The sequence below is a fragment of the Coccinella septempunctata genome, chromosome 3 (genome assembly GCF_907165205.1).
Source record: "Coccinella septempunctata chromosome 3, icCocSept1.1, whole genome shotgun sequence".
NCBI classification, from domain to species: domain Eukaryota; kingdom Metazoa; phylum Arthropoda; class Insecta; order Coleoptera; family Coccinellidae; genus Coccinella; species Coccinella septempunctata.
The window spans coordinates 8,798,615-8,821,418 of NC_058191.1; the positions used below are offsets into that span (position 1 = coordinate 8,798,615).

The 22,804-nt window shown below is 32.8% G+C and overlaps 1 protein-coding gene across 1 annotated transcript; it reads left to right on the plus strand.

Moving 5' to 3' along the window:
* The first annotated feature begins 15,217 nt into the window (after positions 1-15,217).
* Positions 15,218-18,499, plus strand: LOC123310198. The gene is made up of 2 exons (XM_044893632.1): positions 15,218-16,055; positions 18,167-18,499. The coding sequence occupies exons 1-2, from the start codon at positions 15,231-15,233 to the stop codon at positions 18,173-18,175; spliced, it is 834 nt and encodes a 277-aa protein (XP_044749567.1). The 5' UTR covers positions 15,218-15,230; the 3' UTR covers positions 18,176-18,499.
* The last annotated feature ends 4,305 nt before the right edge of the window (positions 18,500-22,804 follow it).

Genomic DNA, 22,804 nt, shown 5'->3' on the forward strand with positions numbered 1-22,804 from the left:
AACCATATCTTTTATTTTTCGAAGTCGATGACGGATGAAGAATTTCATATTGAAATTCAAAAATAAGATTTATTAAGTGCAATCTTTTCCACACCACCTATGAGGTAGATTGCTAGGTGCGTTTTATTTTTACATGGTGTCCCCTGTAGGCCTAATCCATGGTGTTAGTTTGGTTCTTTTAGGGCGTGTGTGATGAAGTTGATCAATTTTGTCAATTACTTACACACACTTTCGCCAGGTTATTATTACAAATTACAGCATGCTGCGGTATCGCGTACATACTTTTTTTTTCTCTTTTTTTCTGGTACACATGTTCATTTTCAGTTTTTTTTCTCTTTTTTTGGTACACATGTTCATTTTCAGTTTATTGTATATTTCGTATATTTTCATTTTTCTGTAATTGTTATTTTTTTTTGTTTTTTCATTTGTGTTCTTAATTTTTCTCTTTTTTTTTTTTCTGGTACACATGTTCATTTTCAAATTTTTTTCTCTGTTTCTGGTACACATGTTCATTTTCAGTTTATTGTATATTTCGTATTTTTTCATTTTTCCGTAATTGTTATTGTTTTTTTTGTTTTTTCATTTGTGTTCTTAATTTTTTTAATCTCATTTATTTTTGTAACTAGTCGGAGGTAGAGTGAAGTAGCTCATGCTAGACTCCGCCTCAAGTATATTTTTTTTCCCTTATTAAGACTATTATTATTACTTTGTGATCAATCCACTGCGGTAGATACTACCACTGATCCCCAGACCATCCTCAATCATCAATCCGACTATAATTGTAGCTGAATAATTTTTTGGGGTGGTCCGGCTGGGTTTCGAACCCAGTGAGCGCATGGGGTGACACTACAGAAACTCCGTTTCTTGCCACCGCTCTACCCATGCGCCTGGTAACACTTGTTAGTGCAGTCTATTTCATGCCAAATTCCAGGTGGCAGTGATTGTTATTAATACGCGGAAGACACTGTTTGTATGGTATTTTTATTTTATTGAATTATATTATTGGTCATTTCTCAATTTGTTTTTTCAATAAACGTACACAGAAGGAACCTTTGAATATAAGAGGTTACGGCCGGTTTCATAATCAAACCTAAAGTCGCTTTAATTTTAAAGCTTCTTTTAACCCAACTAAAAATGACATTGAAAAAAGCTTTAAACTCAAAGTGACTTTAAATTTGATTATGAAACCGCCGTTAGTCTTCGAGTTGTACAAATGTTTCAACAGTAGATTCTTGAGATCGAAATAAACACGTTTTTCCTGTACCAAAAAAAAGGCAAAATAATGAGTTAGATAAGTGAATTAATATTTAGATTTCTCATTTTCAAGGAAATTGCTGAAAAAAAAGATACTTTTACACATTCCCAAAATTTCTGAACTCCCTTAACCTTTGTGAAGCAGTGTATTGTAAACAAGCTCCCACGTCGAAACTATACGTGAACTCTAAAAAATGTCAAACTGCAAGATTGAAATAGCAGATTTCACCTGGCAATACCAGTGTTGGCAGTTATCCATACATAAATAACAACCCCCGAAAAAGAAAGTCGAGGCATAGTCTATTCTAAACCATATCTTTTATTTTTCGAAGTCGATGACGGATGAAGAATTTCATATTGAAATTCAAAAATAAGATTTATTAAGTGCAATCTTTTCCACACCTCCTATGAGGTAGATTGCTAGGTGCGTTTTATTTTTACATGGTGTCCCCTGTAGGCCTAATCCATGGTGTTAGTTTGGTTCTTTTAGGGCGTGTGTGATGAAGTTGATCAATTTTGTCAATTACTTACACACACTTTCGCCAGGTTATTATTACAAATTACAGCATGCTGCGGTATCGCGTACATACTTTTTTTTCTCTTTTTTTCTGGTACACATGTTCATTTTCAGTTTTTTTTCTTTTTTTGGTACACATGTTCATTTTCAGTTTATTGTATATTTCGTATATTTTCATTTTTCTGTAATTGTTATTTTTCTTTGTTTTTTCATTTGTGTTCTTAATTTTTCTCTTTTCTTTTTTTTCTGGTACACATGTTCATTTTCAAATTTTTTTCTCTGTTTCTGGTACACATGTTCATTTTCAGTTTATTGTATATTTCGTATTTTTTCATTTTTCCGTAATTGTTATTGTTTTTTTTTGTTTTTTCATTTGTGTTCTTAATTTTTTTAATCTCATTTATTTTTGTAACTAGTCGGAGGTTGAGTGAAGTAATTCATGCTAGACTCCGCCTCAATTATATTTTTTTTCCCTAATTAAGACTATTATTATTACTTTGTGATCAATCCACAGCGGTAGATACTACCACTGATCCCCAGACTATCCTCAATCATCAATCCGACTATAATTGTAGCTGAATAATTTTTTGAGGTGGTCCGGCTGGGTTTCGAACCCAGTGAGCGCATGGGGTGATACTACAGAAACACCGTTTCTTGCCACCACTCTACCCATGCGCCTGGTAACACTTGTTAGTGCAGTCTATTTCATGCCAAATACCAGGTGGCAGTGATTGTTATTAATACGCGGAAGAGACTGTTTGTATGGTATTTTTATTTTATTGAATTATATTTTTGGTCATTTCTCAATTTGTTTTTTCAATAAACGTACACAGAAGGAACCTTTGAATATAAGGGGTTACGGCCGGTTTCATAATCAAACCTAAAGTCGCTTTAATTTTAAAGCTTCTTTCAACCCAACTGAAAATGACATTGAAAGAAGCTTTAAACTCAAAGTGACTTTAAATTTGATTATGAAACCGGCCGTTAGTCTTCGAGTTGTAAAAATGTTTCAACAGTAGATTCTTGAGATCGAAATAAACACGTTTTTCCTGTACCAAAAAAAAGGCAAAATAATGAGTTAGATAAGTGAATTAATATTTAGATTTGTCATTTTCAAGGAAATTGCTGAAAAAAAAGATACTTTTACACATTCCCAAAATTTCTGAACTCCCTTAACCTTTGTGAAGCAGTGTATTGTAAACAAGCTCCCACGTCGAAACTATACGTGAACTCTAAAAAATGTCAAACTGCAAGATTGAAATAGCAGATTTCACCTGGCAATACCAGTGTTGGCAGTTATCCATACATAAATAACAACCCCCGAAAAAGAAAGTCGAGGCATAGTCTATTCTAAACCATATCTTTTATTTTGCGAAGTCGATGACGGATGAAGAATTTCATATTAAAATTCAAAAATAAGATTTATTAAGTGCAATCTTTTCCACACCACCTATGAGGTAGATTGCTAGGTGCGTTTTATTTTTACATGGTGTCCCCTGTAGGCCTAATCCATGGTGTTAGTTTGGTTCTTTTAGGGCGTGTGTGATAAAGTTGATCAATTTTGTCAATTACTTACACACACTTTCGCCAGGTTATTATTACAAATTACAGCATGCTGCGGTATCGCGTACATACTTTTTTTTTCTCTTTTTTTCTGGTACACATGTTCATTTTCAGTTTTTTTTTCTCTTTTTTTGGTACACATGTTCATTTTCAGTTTATTGTATATTTCGTATATTTTCATTTTTCTGTAATTGTTATTTTTTTTTGTTTTTTCATTTGTGTTCTTAATTTTTCTCTTTTCTTTTTTTTTCTGGTACACATGTTCATTTTCAAATTTTTTTCTCTGTTTCTGGTACACATGTTCATTTTCAGTTTATTGTATATTTCGTATTTTTTCATTTTTCCGTAATTGTTATTGTTTTTTTTTTGTTTTTTCATTTGTGTTCTTAATTTTTTTAATCTCATTTATTTTTGTAACTAGTCGGAGGTATAGTGAAGTAGCTCATGCTAGACTCCGCCTCAAGTATATTTTTTTTCCCTTATTAAGACTATTATTATTACTTTGTGATCAATCCACTGCGGTAGATACTACCACTGATCCCCAGACCATCCTCAATCATCAATCCGACTATAATTGTAGCTGAATAATTTTTTGAGGTGGTCCGGCTGGGTTTCGAACCCAGTGAGCGCATGGGGTGACACTACAGAAACTCCGTTTCTTGCCACCGCTCTACCCATGCGCCTGGTAACACTTGTTAGTGCAGTCTATTTCATGCCAAATACCAGGTGGCAGTGATTGTTATTAATACGCGGAAGAGACTGTTTGTATGGTATTTTTATTTTATTGAATTATATTATTGGTCATTTCTCAATTTGTTTATTCAATAAACGTACACAGAAGGAACCTTTGAATATAAGAGGTTACGGCCGGTTTCATAATCAAACCTAAAGTCGCTTTAATTTTAAAGCTTCTTTTAACCCAACTAAAAATGACATTGAAAGAAGCTTTAAACTCAAAGTGACTTTAAATTTGATTATGAAACCGGCCGTTAGTCTTCGAGTTGTACAAATGTTTCAACAGTAGATTCTTGAGATCGAAATAAACACGTTTTTCCTGTACCACAAAAAAGACAAAATAATGAGTAAGATAAGTGAATTAATATTTAGATTTCTCATTTTCAAGGAAATTGCTGAAAAAAAAGATACTTTTACACATTCCCAAAATTTCTGATTTCCCTTAACCTTTGTGAAGCAGTGTATTGTAAACAAGCTCCCACGTCGAAACTATACGTGAACTCTAAAAAATGTCAAACTGCAAGATTGAAATAGCAGATTTAACCTGGCAATACCAGTGTTGGCAGTTATCCATACATAAATAACAACCCCCGAAAAAGAAAGTCGAGGCATAGTCTATTCTAAACCATATCTTTTATTTTTCGAAGTCGATGACGGATGAAGAATTTCATATTGAAATTCAAAAATAAGATTTATTAAGTGCAATCTTTTCCACACCACCTATGAGGTAGATTGCTAGGTGCGTTTTATTTTTACATGGTGTCCCCTGTAGGCCTAATCCATGGTGTTAGTTTGGTTCTTTTAGGGCGTGTGTGAAGAAGTTGATCAATTTTGTCAATTACTTACACACACTTTCGCCAGGTTGTTATTACTAATTACAGCATGCTGCGGTATCGCGTACATACTTTTTTTTTCTCTTTTTTTCTGGTACACATGTTCATTTTCAGTTTTTTTTTCTCTTTTTTTGGTACACATATTCATTTTCAGTTTATTGTATATTTCGTATATTTTCATTTTTCTGTAATTGTTATTTTTTTTTTGTTTTTTCATTTGTGTTCTTAATTTTTCTCTTTTCTCTTTTTTTCTGGTACACATGTTCATTTTCAGTTTTTTTTCTCTGTTTTCTGGTACACATGTTCATTTTCAGTTTATTGTATATTTCGTATTTTTTCATTTTTCCGTAATTGTTATTTTTTTTTTGTTTTTTCATTTGTGTTCTTAATTTTTTTAATCTCATTTATTTTTGTAACTAGTCGGAGGTTGAGTGAAGTAGCTCATGCTAGACTCCGCCTCAAGTATATTTTTTTTCCCTAATTAAGACTATTATTATTACTTTGTGATCAATCCACAGCGGTAGATACTACCACTGATCCCCAGACCATCCTCAATCATCATTCCGACTATAATTGTAGCTGAATAATTTTTTGAGGTGTTCCGGCTGGGTTTCGAACCCAGTGAGCGCATGGGGTGATACTACAGAAACACCGTTTCTTGCCACCACTCTACCCATGCGCCTGGTAACACTTGTTAGTGCAGTCTATTTCATGCCAAATACCAGGTGGCAGTGATTGTTATTAATACGCGGAAGAGACTGTTTGTATGGTATTTTTATTTTATTGAATTATATTTTTGGTCATTTCTCAATTTGTTTTTTCAATAAACGTACACAGAAGGAAACTTTGAATATAAGAGGTTACGGCCGGTTTCATAATCAAACCTAAAGTCGCTTTAATTTTAAAGCTTCTTTTAACCCAACTAAAAATGACATTGAAAGAAGCTTTAAACTCAAAGTGACTTTAAATTTGATTATGAAACCGGCCGTTAGTCTTCGAGTTGTAAAAATGTTTCAACAGTAGATTCTTGAGATCGAAATAAACACGTTTTTCCTGTACCAAAAAAAAGGCAAAATAATGAGTTAGATAAGTGAATTAATATTTAGATTTGTCATTTTCAAGGAAATTGCTGAAGAAAAAGATACTTTTACACATTCCCAAAATTTCTGAACTCCCTTAACCTTTGTGGAGCAGTGTATTGTAAACAAGCTCCCACGTCGAAACTATACGTGAACTCTAAAAAATGTCAAACTGCAAGATTGAAATAGCAGATTTCACCTGGCAATACCAGTGTTGGCAGTTATCCATACATAAATAACAACCCCCGAAAAAGAAAGTCGGGGCATAGTCTATTCTAAACCATATCCTTATTTTTCGAAGTCGATGACGGATAAAGAATTTCATATTGAAATTCAAAAATAAGATTTATTAAGTGCAATCTTTTCCACACCACCTATGAGGTAAATTGCTAGGTGCGTTTTATTTTTACATGGTGTCCCCTGTAGGCCTAATCCATGGTGTTAGTTTGGTTCTTTTAGGGCGTGGGTGATGAAGTTGATCAATTTTGTCAATTACTTACACACACTTTCGCCAGGTTATTATTACAAATTACAGCATGCTGCGGTATCGCGTACATCCTTTTTTTTTCTCTTTTTTTCTGGTACACATGTTCATTTTCAGTTTTTTTTTTCTTTTTTTGGTACACATGTTCATTTCGTATATTTTCATTTTTCCGTAATTGTTATTTTTTTTGTTTTTTCATTTGTGTTCTTAATTTTTCTCTTTTCTCTTTTTTTCTGGTACACATGTTCATTTTCAGTTTTTTTTTCTCTGTTTTCTGGTACACATGTTCATTTTCAGTTTATTGTATATTTCGTATTTTTTCATTTTTCCGTAATTGTTATTTTTGTTTTGTTTTTTCATTTATGTTCTTAATTTTTTTAATCTCATTTATTTTTGTAACTAGTCAGAGGTAGAGTGAAGTAGCTCATGCTAGACTCCGCCTCAAGTATATTTTTTTTCCCTAATTAAGACTATTATTATTACTTTGTGATCAATCCACTGCGGTAAATACTACCACTGATCCCCAGACCATCCTCAATCATCAATCCGACTATAATTGTAGCTGAATAATTTTTTGAGGTGGTCCGGCTGGGTTTCGAACCCAGTGAGCGCATGGGGTGACACTACAGAAACTCCGTTTCTTGCCACCGCTCTACCCATGCGCCTGGTAACACTTGTTAGTGCAGTCTATCTCATGCCAAATACCAGGTGGCAGTGATTGTTATTGATACGCGGAAGAGACTGTTCGTATGGTATTTTTATTTTATTGAATTATATTTTTGGTCATTTCTCAATTTGTTTTTTCAATAAACGTACACAGAAGGAACCTTTGAATATAAGGTGTTACGGCCGGTTTCATAATCAAACCTAAAGTCGCTTTAATTTTAAAGCTTCTTTTAACCCAACTAAAAATGACATTGAAAAAAGCTTTAAACTCAAAGTGACTTTAAATTTGATTATGAAACCGCCGTTAGTCTTCGAGTTGTACAAATGTTTCAACAGTAGATTCTTGAGATCGAAATAAACACGTTTTTCCTGTACCAAAAAAAAGGCAAAATAATGAGTTAGATAAGTGAATTAATATTTAGATTTCTCATTTTCAAGGAAATTGCTGAAAAAAAAGATACTTTTACACATTCCCAAAATTTCTGAACTCCCTTAACCTTTGTGAAGCAGTGTATTGTAAACAAGCTCCCACGTCGAAACTATACGTGAACTCTAAAAAATGTCAAACTGCAAGATTGAAATAGCAGATTTCACCTGGCAATACCAGTGTTGGCAGTTATCCATACATAAATAACAACCCCCGAAAAAGAAAGTCGAGGCATAGTCTATTCTAAACCATATCTTTTATTTTTCGAAGTCGATTTCGGATGAAGAATTTCATATTGAAATTCAAAAATAAGATTTATTAAGTGCAATCTTTTCCACACCTCCTATGAGGTAGATTGCTAGGTGCGTTTTATTTTTACATGGTGTCCCCTGTAGGCCTAATCCATGGTGTTAGTTTGGTTCTTTTAGGGCGTGTGTGATGAAGTTGATCAATTTTGTCAATTACTTACACACACTTTCGCCAGGTTATTATTACAAATTACAGCATGCTGCGGTATCGCGTACATACTTTTTTTTCTCTTTTTTTCTGGTACACATGTTCATTTTCAGTTTTTTTTCTCTTTTTTTGGTACACATGTTCATTTTCAGTTTATTGTATATTTCGTATATTTTCATTTTTCTGTAATTGTTATTTTTCTTTGTTTTTTCATTTGTGTTCTTAATTTTTCTCTTTTCTTTTTTTTCTGGTACACATGTTCATTTTCAAATTTTTTTCTCTGTTTCTGGTACACATGTTCATTTTCAGTTTATTGTATATTTCGTATTTTTTCATTTTTCCGTAATTGTTATTGTTTTTTTTGTTTTTTCATTTGTGTTCTTAATTTTTTTAATCTCATTTATTTTTGTAACTAGTCGGAGGTTGAGTGAAGTAATTCATGCTAGACTCCGCCTCAATTATATTTTTTTTCCCTAATTAAGACTATTATTATTACTTTGTGATCAAGCCACTGCGGTAGATACTACCACTGATCCCCAGACCATCCTCAATCATCAATCCGACTATTATTGTAGCTGAATAATTTTTTGAGGTGGTCCGGCTGGGTTTCGAACCCAGTGAGCGCATGGGGTGACACTACAGAAACTCCGTTTCTTGCCACCGCTCTACCCATGCGCCTGGTAACACTTGTTAGTGCAGTCTATTTCATGCCAAATACCAGGTGGCAGTGATTGTTATTAATACGCGGAAGAGACTGTTTGTATGGTATTTTTATTTTATTGAATTATATTTTTGGTCATTTCTCAATTTGTTTTTTCAATACGCGTACACAGAAGGAACCTTTGAATATAAGGGGTTACGGCCGGTTTCATAATCAAACCTAAAGTCGCTTTAATTTTAAAGCTTCTTTTAACCCAACTAAAAATGACATTGAAAGAAGCTTTAAACTCAAAGTGACTTTAAATTTGATTATGAAACCGGCCGTTAGTCTTCGAGTTGTACAAATGTTTCAACAGTAGATTCTTGAGATCGAAATAAACACGTTTTTCCTGAACCAAAAAAAAGGCAAAATAATGAGTTAGATAAGTGAATTAATATTTAGATTACTCATTTTCAAGGAAATTGCTGAATAAAAAGATACTTTTACACATTCCCAAAATTTCTGAACTCCATTAACCTTTGTGAAGCAGTGTATTGTAAACAAGCTCCCACGTCGAAACTATACGTGAACTCTAAAAAATGTCAAACTGCAAGATTGAAATAGCACATCTCACCTGGCAATACCAGTGTTGGCAGTTATCCATACATAAATAACAACCCCCGAAAAAGAAAGTCGAGGCATAGTCTATTCTAAACCATATCTTTTATTTTCCGAAGTCGATGACGGATAAAGAATTTCATATTGAAATTCAAAAATAAGATTTATTAAGTGCAATCTTTTCCACACCACCTATGAGGTAGATTGCTAGGTGCGTTTTATTTTTACATGGTGTCCCCTGTAGGCCTAATCCATGGTGTTAGTTTGGTTTTTTTAGGGCGTGGGTGATGAAGTTGATCAATTTTGTCAATTACTTACACACACTTTCGCCAGGTTATTATTACAAATTACAGCATGCTGCGGTATCGCGTACATACTTTTTTTTTTCTCTTTTTTTCTGGTACACATGTTCATTTTCAGTTTTTTTTTTCTTTTTTTGGTACACATGTTCATTTTCAGTTTATTGTATATTTTGTATATTTTCATTTTTCTGTAATTGTTATTTTTTTTTGTTTTTTCATTTGTGTTCTTAATTTTTCTCTTTTCTCTTTTTTTCTGGTACACATGTTCATTTTCAGTTTATTGTATATTTCGTATTTTTTCATTTTTCCGTAATTGTTATTTTTGTTTTGTTTTTTCATTTGTGTTCTTAATTTTTTTTAATCTCATTTATTTTTGTAACTAGTCGGAGGTAGAGTGAAGTAGCTCATGCTAGACTCCGCCTCAAGTATATTTTTTTTCTTTTATTAACACTATTATTATTACTTTGTGGTCAATCCACTGCGGTAGATACTACCACTGATCCCCAGACCATCCTCAATCATCAATCCGACTATAATTGTAGCTGAATAATTTTTTGAGGTGGTCCGGCTGGGTTTCGAACCCAGTGAGCGCATGGGGTGACACTACAGAAACTCCGTTTCTTGCCACCGCTCTACCCATGCGCCTGGTAACACTTGTTAGTGCAGTCTATTTCATGCCAAATACCAGGTGGCAGTGATTGTTATTAATACGCGGAAGAGACTGTTTGTATGGTATTTTTATTTTATTGAATTATATTTTTGGTCATTTCTCAATTTGTTTTTTCAATACGCGTACACAGAAGGAACCTTTGAATATAAGGGGTTACGGCCGGTTTCATAATCAAACCTAAAGTCGCTTTAATTTTAAAGCTTCTTTTAACCCAACTAAAAATGACATTGAAAGAAGCTTTAAACTCAAAGTGACTTTAAATTTGATTATGAAACCGGCCGTTAGTCTTCGAGTTGTACAAATGTTTCAACAGTAGATTCTTGAGATCGAAATAAACACGTTTTTCCTGTACCAAAAAAAAGGCAAAATAATGAGTTAGATAAGTGAATTAATATTTAGATTTCTCATTTCCAAGGAAATTGCTGAAGAAAAAGATACTTTTACACATTCCCAAAATTTCTGAACTCCCTTAACCTTTGTGAAGCAGTGTATTGTAAACAAGCTCCCACGTCGAAACTATACGTGAACTCTAAAAAATGTCAAACTGCAAGATTGAAATAGCACATCTCACCTGGCAATACCAGTGTTGGCAGTTATCCATACATAAATAACAACCCCCGAAAAAGAAAGTCGAGGCATAGTCTATTCTAAACCATATCTTTTATTTTTCGAAGTCGATGACGGATAAAGAATTTCATATTGAAATTCAAAAATAAGATTTATTAAGTGCAATCTTTTCCACACCACCTATGAGGTAGATTGCTAGGTGCGTTTTATTTTTACATGGTGTCCCCTGTAGGCCTAATCCATGGTGTTAGTTTGGTTCTTTTAGGGCGTGGGTGATGAAGTTGATCAATTTTGTCAATTACTTACGTACACTTTCGCCAGGTTATTATTACAAATTACAGCATGCTGCGGTATCGCGTACATACTTTTTTTTTCTCTTTTTTTCTGGTACACATGTTCATTTTCAGTTTTTTTTCTCTTTTTTTGGTACACATATTCATTTTCAGTTTATTGTGTATTTCGTATATTTTCATTTTTCCGTAATTGTTATTTTTGTTTTGTTTTTTCATTTGTGTTTTTAATTTTTTTTAATCTCATTCATTTTTGTAACGAGTCGGAGGTAGAGTGAAGTAGCTCATGCTAGACTCCGCCTCAAGTATATTTTTTTTCCCTTATTAAGACTATTATTATTACTTTGTGATCAATCCACTGCGGAAGATACTACCACTGATCCCCAGACCATCCTCAATCATCAATCCGACTATAATTGTAGCTGAATAATTTTTTGAGGTGGTCCGGCTGGGTTTCGTACCCAGTGAGCGCATGGGGTGACACTACAGAAACTCCGTTTCTTGCCACCGCTTTACCCATGCGCCTGGTAACACTTGTTAGTGCAGTCTATTTCATGCCAAATACCAGGTGGCAATGATTGTTATTAATACGCGGAAGAGACTGTTTGTATGGTATTTTTATTTTATTGAATTATATTTTTGGTCATTTCTCAATTTGTTTTTTCAATACGCGTACACAGAAGGAACCTTTGAATATAAGGGGTTACGGCCGGTTTCATAATCAAACCTAAAGTCGCTTTAATTTTAAAGCTTCTTTTAACCCAACTAAAAATGACATTGAAAGAAGCTTTAAACTCAAAGTGACTTTAAATTTGATTATAAAACCGGCCGTTAGTCTTCGAGTTGTACAAATATTTCAACAGTAGATTCTTGAGATCGAAATAAACACGTTTTTCCTGTACCAAAAAAAAGGCAAAATAATGAGTTAGATAAGTGAATTAATATTTAGATTTCTCATTTCCAAGGAAATTGCTGAAGAAAAAGATACTTTTACACATTCCCAAAATTTCTGAACTCCCTTAACCTTTGTGAAGCAGTGTATTGTAAACAAGCTCCCACGTCGAAACTATACGTGAACTCTAAAAAATGTCAAACTGCAAGATTGAAATAGCACATCTCACCTGGCAATACCAGTGTTGGCAGTTATCCATACATAAATAACAACCCCCGAAAAAGAAAGTCGAGGCATAGTCTATTCTAAACCATATCTTTTATTTTTCGAAGTCGATGACGGATAAAGAATTTCATATTGAAATTCAAAAATAAGATTTATTAAGTGCAATCTTTTCCACACCACCTATGAGGTAGATTGCTAGGTGCGTTTTATTTTTACATGGTGTCCCCTGTAGGCCTAATCCATGGTGTTAGTTTGGTTCTTTTAGGGCGTGGGTGATGAAGTTGATCAATTTTGTCAATTACTTACACACACTTTCGCCAGGTTATTATTACAAATTACAGCATGGTGCGGTATCGCGTACATACTTTTTTTTTCTCTTTTTTTCTGGTACACATGTTCATTTTCAGTTTTTTTTCTCTTTTTTTGGTACACATGTTCATTTTCAGTTTATTGTATATTTCGTATATTTTCATTTTTCCGTAATTGTTATTTTTTTTTGTTTTTTCATTTGTGTTCTTAATTTTTCTCTTTTCTCTTTTTTTCTGGTACACATGTTCATTTTCAGTTTTTTTTTCTCTGTTTTCTGGTACACATGTTCATTTTCAGTTTATTGTATATTTCGTATTTTTTCATTTTTCCGTAATTGTTATTTTTGTTTTGTTTTTTCATGTGTGTTCTTAATTTTTTTTAATCTCATTCATTTTTGTAACTAGTCGGAGGTAGAGTGAAGTAGCTCATGCTAGACTCCGCCTCAAGTATATTTTTTTTCCCTTATCAAGACTATTATTATTACTTTGTGATCAATCCACAGCGGTAGATACTACCACTGATCCCCAGACCATCCTCAATCATCAATCCGACTATAATTGTAGCTGAATAATTTTTTGAGGTGGTCCAGCTGGGTTTCGAACCCAGTGAGCGCATGGGGTGACACTACAGAAACTCCGTTTCTTGCCACCGCTCTACCCATGCGCCTGGTAACACTTGTTAGTGCAGTCTATTTCATGCCAAATACCAGGTGGCAGTGATTGTTATTAATACGCGGAAGAGACTGTTTGTATGGTATTTTTATTTTATTGAATTATATTTTTGGTCATTTCTCAATTTGTTTTTTCAATACGCGTACACAGAAGGAACCTTTGAATATAAGGGGTTACGGCCGGTTTCATAATCAAACCTAAAGTCGCTTCAATTTTAAAGCTTCTTTTAACCCAACTAAAAATGACATTGAAAGAAGCTTTAAACTCAAAGTGACTTTAAATTTGATTATAAAACCGGCCGTTAGTCTTCGAGTTGTACAAATATTTCAACAGTAGATTCTTGAGATCGAAATAAACACGTTTTTCCTGTACCAAAAAAAAGGCAAAATAATGAGTTAGATAAGTGAATTAATATTTAGATTTCTCATTTCCAAGGAAATTGCTGAAGAAAAAGATACTTTTACACATTCCCAAAATTTCTGAACTCCCTTAACCTTTGTGAAGCAGTGTATTGTAAACAAGCTCCCACGTCGAAACTATACGTGAACTCTAAAAAATGTCAAACTCCATACATAAATAACAACCCCCGAAAAAGAAAGTCGAGGCATAGTCTATTCTAAACCATATCTTTTATTTTTCGAAGTCGATGACGGATAAAGAATTTCATATTGAAATTCAAAAATAAGATTTATTAAGTGCAATCTTTTCCACACCACCTATGAGGTAGATTGCTAGGTGCGTTTTATTTTTACATGGTGTCCCCTGTAGGCCTAATCCATGGTGTTAGTTTGGTTCTTTTAGGGCGTGGGTGATGAAGTTGATCAATTTTGTCAATTACTTACACACACTTTCGCCAGGTTATTATTACAAATTACAGCATGCTGCGGTATCGCGTACATACTTTTTTTTTTCTGTTTTTTTCTGGTACACATGTTCATTTTCAGTTTTTTTTTCTCTTTTTTTGGTACACATGTTCATTTTCAGTTTATTGTATATTTCGTATATTTTCATTTTTCCGTAATTGTTATTTTTTTTTTGTTTTTTCATTTGTGTTCTTAATTTTTCTCCTTTCTCCTTTTTTCTGGTACACATGTTCATTTTCAGTTTTTTTTTCTCTGTTTTCTGGTACACATGTTCATTTTCAGTTTATTGTATATTTCGTATTTTTTCATTTTTCCGTAATTGTTATTTTTGTTTTGTTTTTTCATTTGTGTTTGTAATGTATATAACAGATGTTTGTACATATTGTGAATTCAGTATTAAATGAGACACCGAGCTAGCCACTTGTTTTTATCAAATCGAAATACATCACATGGCGCAGTCGAAGCGAACATAGGCGTGTGTGGAAAATTGAAATCCTTTCGTGGAAAAATAATATTGAATTATAATTGTAATAATGACAAAGACACCATCCGAGATGAAATCAGAAGAAAATTCGTTGTACGTATCCATGTCAGCCAAGCCACCATCCGAAATGAAGTTAGAAGAAGATCCAGCAGTGGAATGGAAATTCTTTCTACAGAAATTCAAAATTTTCATTCAAGCTACAAAAGCAGAAAGTGAATCCGAAGAATATAAAGCCGCCTTGCTGTTGAATTGCATCGGTGATAAAGCCCTCAAAATATACAATACCTTCGAGTTTGGAAATGAAAAAGAAAAAATGAAATTGAAGAATATTCTAGAAAAATTTGAGGCATACTTCATACCAAGTGTTAATGTTACATATGAAAGGTACATATTTTTCACCAGAGATATGGAAGAATCGGAAACTGTGGATGAATATGTAACTCAGTTGAAACAATTAAGTAAAAATTGTGAATTCGAAAAATTAACAGATTCTCTCATAAAGGACAGATTGGTCTTAGGCATCAAAGATAAAAACGTCAAGGACAGACTCTTGAGAACAAAAAATCTGGACTTGATAAAGGCGGTGGAAATATGTAAATCTGCAGAGATAACGAATAAACAATTGGAAATTTTATGTTCAAATCCTGGTCCGAGCATGAGGAAGAAAGAAGATAATCAAGAATTAATGGAAGTGAGACGAAAAAATTTTCACATGGGTATGAAGAAGCAGGCGCCGAACACAAGGAGACAGAATGAAGTATCTAATGGACAAGGACAACAACATCCCAGGAGTCGTCAAAGAAAACAGATAAGTTTCAAGTCATTTAATAGTAATAATTTTCAACAACAAAGAAATAATAATAATGAATTTCATTGTACGAAATGTGGTACTATTCATTTCAGGGGAAATTGTAAAGCATTCGGAAAAATTTGTCGAAAGTGTGGTTTGTATAATCATTTTGTTTCATTTTGTAAAAGTAAAAGTGTTAATAATATTGCAAGAAAAGAAGAACTTTATATAGGTTCAGTGGAAAATAGTACTTCATCTACAAAATCAAATTGGACAGTCGATTTAAAAATAAATAATGAAATAGTAAATTTCAAAGTAGATACTGGCGCTGATGTTAATGTTATTCCATTCAGTTTGTACAATGCAGTTTTCAAATCCGAATTAATAATGAGAGATGATACCAAATTGATAGAATATACAGGAAATCAAATCGAAATAATAGGATATATTACAGCCCCAGTTTTTTATAAAAATAACGAATTTAATGTAAAATTTTTTATAGCTAAAGGATATGGCCGTCCAATAATTGGAAAAACCTCAATAGAAGACTTGGATATTGCGAGAATGGTAGCGGAAATGAGTGACACCAAGAGGTATATGCTTGATTTTCATGATGTTTTTGATGGAATTGGGTGTTTACCAGGTCAATATAGAATTAAGGTAGATGAAACTGTTAAACCTTGCATCCATGCAGCTAGACGCTTTCCCCAAGGGATTTTGGTGAGATTGAAAAATAAATTAGATAATTTGGAAAAACAAAACATTATAGCTAGAGAATTCGAGCCAACTGAGTGGGTTAACTCCCTAGTAATTGTAGACAGGCCTAATGGAGATTTCAGAATATGTATTGATCCCACTGATTTGAATAGAGCAATTAAACGAGAACATTTTTCAATTCCCACTTTTACAGATATTGTTGCTAATTTAAATAATGCTAAAGTTTTTTCTGTGTTGGATACGAATAATTAATTTTGAAATATTGAATTAGATGAATATAGTTCGAAATTATGTACTTTCAACACTCCATTTGGCAGGTACAGGTTTAAAAGATTACCTTTTGGTTTGGTATGTTCAGCAGAAATTTTTCAGAGAAAAATTTCACAATGTTTTGAAGGAATTCAAGGTGTCAGCATATATATAGATGATATTCTGGTCTGGGGTGAAAATCAAAGAGAACATGACGAAAGGCTGGTCGAAGTTCTAAAAAGGGCGCGTGAAAATAATATTAAATTTAATAAAGAAAAGTGTAAATTTTCAGTTTCGGAGGTGAATTACTTGGGTCATAAAATAACGAGTAATGGTATAGAGCCAGATGAAAGTAAAATTTTAGTAATAAAAAATTATCCAGAACCAACGAATGTGAAAGAATTGCAAAGATTTCTCGGTATTATTAATTATTTGCATAAATTTATTCCGAATGTGGCAGAAATAACTGCCCCTTTGAGGGATTTATTAAAAAAGAATACAATTTTTGAATGGGGTTGGAAACAAAAGGAAGTTTTTGATCAATCAAAGAAAATTTTGTCATCGCAAACAATATTAAAATTTTATGATCCACAGAAAATGTTGGTGTTATCTGTGGATGCTTCAAAAGATGGTTTGGGAGCGGTACTATTACAAGAAAGCAAGCCTATAGCATATGCATCGAGGTCTTTAAATAATGCGCAAAAATGCTATGCTCAAATTGAAAAAGAGATGTTAGCAATAGTGTATGGGGTAAAGAAATTTCATCAATATATTTATGGTAGAAAAGTGATTGTAGAAACCGATCACAAACCGCTGATTCATATTTTCAAGAAAGCATTAATTGATTGTCCGATGCGTTTACAAAGAATGCTTTTGGATGTTCAGATGTATGATTTGGATGTTCAGTTCAGGCCTGGAAAGGAAATGTATATATCTGATGCCTTGAGTCGAATCAATATGCAAAAGGACGATACAAACATTTTTGAAAATGAGTATGAAGCACAAGTTAATTATTTGAAAAAGTTTTTTCCAATTTCACCACAATACTTAGAAAAGTTCAAAGAGGAAACTAAAAAAGATTCAACTCTTCAAGTTATTAGTCAATATATTAAGGAAGGATGGCCGAATTCTCGGGTTAAATGTAATTCTTTATCAAAATTATATTACAATGTAAGGTCAGAATTGGTTATTATTGATGACATAATTTATAAAGGAAATTGCTTGGTTGTACCAGAATTATTGAGAAGAGAAATGTTGAATCTGATCCATTTAAGCCACATGGGCATTGTTAAGTGTAATTTAAAAGCAAAAGAACTGCTTTATTGGCCAAATATGTTTCGTGACATAGAAAATGTAGTATTATCATGTGACATTTGTCAAAAGTATTCTAGAAATAACTTCAAAGAGTCACTCATACCGCATCCCATTCCCGAATATCCATGGCAAAAAGTAGGTTGTGATTTGTTTGAAATTGATGGCAAAAAATATATGATTGTTATTGACTATTTTTCAAAATATGTTGAAATTTGTAAATTGAATTCTATTTCTTCAGAAATTGTTATTAAAAATTTGAAATGTATATTTAGTAGATTAGGCATACCGCAAATATTCATGTCTGATAATGGTACACAATTCTCCAGTTTTGAATTTCAGAGTTTTGCAAAAAGTTGGCAATTTGAAAATATAACTTCTAGTCCAAATTATCCACGCTCTAATGGTATGGTAGAGAGAGCCATTCAAACTGTTAAGAATATAATAAAGAAAAATTCAGAATCAGATACAGAATTAGAATTAGCTTTATTGGACTATAGAAATACTCCAATAGATGTAAACATACCTTCACCTAGTGAATTGTTTTTTAATAGGAAAACTAGGACAATTTTACCTGTTAAAAATGAATTGTTATATCATAGAAATATAAATTTTAAGCGACAGAGAAATCTCTTAGTGAAAAGAAAAAACAAACAGAAGACATATCACGACAGGATGTCAAAAACTTTAAGAATTTTAAATAAAAATGAAAAAATATATATAAAAATGAATAATATTTGGGTAAAAGGAATTGTAATTAGGAGAATTAATTTAAGATCTTATTTAGTTAAAATAGCAAGTACCAATTCTATAATTAGGAGAAACAGATATCATATAAAACCATACTTTGTGAACAGTTATAGATATAGATCTGACATTGATATTGAGGATGAAGAAAATGAAGTTAATAATACTTGTACTTCAAATACTAAGGACATAGAAAATTCACGCAGAACTACTATTTATAATTTAAGATATGGTAGGAAAATAAGACAACCTATTAAGGCAATTATTATAATGTAAATTATTATAATTTTAATATAATTGATAATATAGATGTAAAAAATTTAGGGAAATTCTTATAATTCTAAATTGAATTTTATTTTGTTGAAAAGGTAGATGTAATGTATATAACAGATGTTTGTACATATTGTGAATTCAGTATTAAATGAGACACCGAGCTAGCCACTTGTTTTTATCAAATCGAAATACATCACAGTGTTCTTAATTTTTTTTAATCTCATTCATTTTTGTAACTAGTCGGAGGTAGAGTGAAGTAGCTCATGCTAGACTCCGCCTCAAGTATATTTTTTTCCCTTATTAAGACTATTATTATTACTTTGTGATCAATCCACTGCGGTAGATACTACCACTGATCCCCAGACCATCCTCAATCATCAATCCGACTATAATTGTAGCTGAATAATTTTTTGAGGTGGTCCGGCTGGGTTTCGAACCCAGTGAGCGCATGGGGTGACACTACAGAAACTCCGTTTCTTGCCACCGCTCTACCCATGCGCCTGGTAACACTTGTTAGTGCAGTCTATTTCATGCCAAATACCAGGTGGCAGTGATTGTTATTAATACGCGGAAGAGACTGTTTGCATGGTATTTTTATTTTATTGAATTATATTTTTGGTCATTTCTCAATTTGTTTTTTCAATACGCGTACACAGAAGGAACCTTTGAATATAAGGGGTTACGGCCGGTTTCATAATCAAACCTAAAGTCGCTTTAATTTTAAAGCTTCTTTTAACCCAACTAAAAATGACATTGAAAGAAGCTTTAAACTCAAAGTGACTTTAAATTTGATTATAAAACCGGCCGTTAGTCTTCGAGTTGTACAAATATTTCAACAGTAGATTCTTGAGATCGAAATGAACACGTTTTTCCTGTACCAAAAAAAAGGCAAAATAATGAGTTAGATAAGTGAATTAATATTTAGATTTCTCATTTCCAAGGAAATTGCTGAAGAAAAAGATACTTTTACACATTCCCAAAATTTCTGAACTCCCTTAACCTTTGTGAAGCAGTGTATTGTAAACAAGCTCCCACGTCGAAACTATACGTGAACTCTAAAAAATGTCAAACTGCAATATTGAAATAGCAGATTTCACCTGGCAATACCAGTGTTGGCAGTTATCCATACATAAATAACAACCCCCGAAAAAGAAGGTCGAGGCATAGTCTATTCTAAACCATATCTTTTACTTTTCGAAGTCGATGACAGATAAAGAATTTCATATTGAAATTCAAAAATAAGATTTATTAAGTGCAATCTTTTCCACACCACCTATGAGGTAGATTGCTAGGTGCGTTTTATTTTTACATGGTGTCCCCTGTAGGCCTAATCCATGGTGTTAGTTTGGTTCTTTTAGGGCGTGTATGATGAAGTTGATCAATTTTGTCAATTACTTACACACACTTTCGCCAGGTTATTATTACAAATTACAGCATGCTGCGGTATCGCGTACATACTTTTTTTTTCTCTTTTTTTCTGGTACACATGTTCATTTTCAGTTTTTTTTTCTCTTTTTTTGATACACATGTTCAGTTTCAGTTTATTGTATATTTCGTATATTTTCATTTATCTGTAATTGTTATTTTTTTTTGTTTTTTCATTTGTGTTCTTAATTTTTCTCTTTTCTTTTTTTTTCTGGTACACATGTTCATTTTCAAATTTTTTTCTCTGTTTCTGGTACACATGTTCATTTTCAGTTTATTGTATATTTCGTATTTTTTCATTTTTCCGTACTTGTTATTGTTTTTTTTGTTTTTCATTTGTGTTCTTAATTTTTTTAATCTCATTTATTTTTGTAACTAGTCGGAGGTAGAGTGAAGTAGCTCATGCTAGACTCCGCCTCAAGTATATTTTTTCCCCTTATTAAGACTATTATTATTACTTTGTGATCAATCCACTGCGGTAGATACTACCACTGATCCCCAGACCATCCTCAATCATCAATCCGACTATAATTGTAGCTGAATAATTTTTTGAGGTGGTCCGGCTGGGTTTCGAACCCAGTGAGCGCATGGGGTGACACTACAGAAACTCCGTTTCTTGCCACCGCTCTACCCATGCGCCTGGTAACACTTGTTGTCTATTTCATGCCAAATACCAGGTGGCAGTGATTGTTATTAATACGCGGAAGAGACTGTTTGTATGGTATTTTCATTTTATTGAATTATATTATTGGTCATTTCTCAATTTGTTTTTTCAATAAACGTACACAGAAGGAACCTTTGAATATAAGGGGTTACGGCCGGTTTCATAATCAAACCTAAAGTCGCTTTAATTTTAAAGCTTCTTTTAACCCAACTAAAAATGACATTGAAAGAAGCTTTAAACTCAAAGTGACTTTAAATTTGATTATGAAACCGGCCGTTAGTCTTCGAGTGGTAAAAATGTTTCAACAGTAGATTCTTGAGATCGAAATAAACACGTTTTTCCTGTACCAAAAAAAAGGCAAAATAATGAGTTAGATAAGTGAATTAATATTTAGATTTGTCATTTTCAAGGAAATTGCTGAAAAAAAAGATACTTTTACACATTCCCAAAATTTCTGAACTCCCTTAACCTTTGTGAAGCAGTGTATTGTAAACAAGCTCCCACGTCGAAACTATACGTGAACTCTAAAAAATGTCAAACTGCAAGATTGAAATAGCAGATTTCACCTGGCAATACCAGTGTTGGCAGTTATCCATACATAAATAACAACCCCCGAAAAAGAAAGTCGAGGCATAGTCTATTCTAAACCATATCTTTTATTTTTCGAAGTCGATGACGGATGAAGAATTTCATATTGAAATTCAAAAATGAGATTTATTAAGTGCAATCTTTTCCACACCACCTATGAGGTAGATTGCTAGGTGCGTTTTATTTTTACATGGTGTCCCCTGTAGGCCTAATCCATGGTGTTAGTTTGGTTCTTTTAGGGCGTGTGTGATGAAGTTGATCAATTTTGTCAATTACTTACACACACTTTCGCCAGGTTATTATTACAAATTACAGCATGCTGCGGTATCGCGTACATACTTTTTTTTTCTCTTTTTTTCTGGTACACATGTTCATTTTCAGTTTTTTTTTCTCTTTTTTTGGTACACATGTTCATTTTCAGTTTATTGTATATTTCGTATATTTTCATTTTTCTGTAATTGTTATTTTTTTTTGTTTTTTCATTTGTGTTCTTAATTTTTCTCTTTTCTTTTTTTTTCTGGTACACATGTTCATTTTCAAATTTTTTTCTCTGTTTCTGGTACACATGTTCATTTTCAGTTTATTGTATATTTCGTATTTTTTCATTTTTCCGTAATTGTTATTGTTTTTTTTTGTTTTTTCATTTGTGTTCTTAATTTTTTTAATCTCATTTATTTTTGTAACTAGTCGGAGGTAGAGTGAAGTACCTCATGCTAGACTCCGCCTCAAGTATATTTTTTTTCCCTTATTAAGACTATTATTATTACTTTGTGATCAATCCACTGCGGTAGATACTACCACTGATCCCCAGACCATCCTCAATCATCAATCTGACTATAATTGTAGCTGAATAATTTTTTGAGGTGGTCCGGCTGGGTTTCGAACCCAGTGAGCGCATGGGGTGACACTACAGAAACTCCGTTTCTTGCCACCGCTCTACCCATGCGCCTGGTAACACTTGTTAGTGCAGTCTATTTCATGCCAAATACCAGGTGGCAGTGATTGTTATTAATACGCGGAAGAGACTGTTTGTATGGTATTTTTATTTTATTGAATTATATTATTGGTCATTTCTCAATTTGTTTTTTCAATAAACGTACACAGAAGGAACCTTTGAATATAAGAGGTTACGGCCGGTTTCATAATCAAACCTAAAGTCGCTTTAATTTTAAAGCTTCTTTTAACCCAACTAAAAATGACATTGAAAGAAGCTTTAAACTCAAAGTGACTTTAAATTTGATTATGAAACCGGCCGTTAGTCTTCGAGTTGTAAAAATGTTTCAACAGTAGATTCTTGAGATCGAAATAAACACGTTTTTCCTGTTCCAAAAAAAAGGCAAAATAATGAGTTAGAGAAGTGAATTAATATTTAGATTTGTCATTTTCGAGGAAATTGCTGAAAAAAAAGATACTTTTACACATTCCCAAAATTTCTGAACTCCCTTAACCTTTGTGAAGCAGTGTATTGTAAACAAGCTCCCACGTCGAAACTATA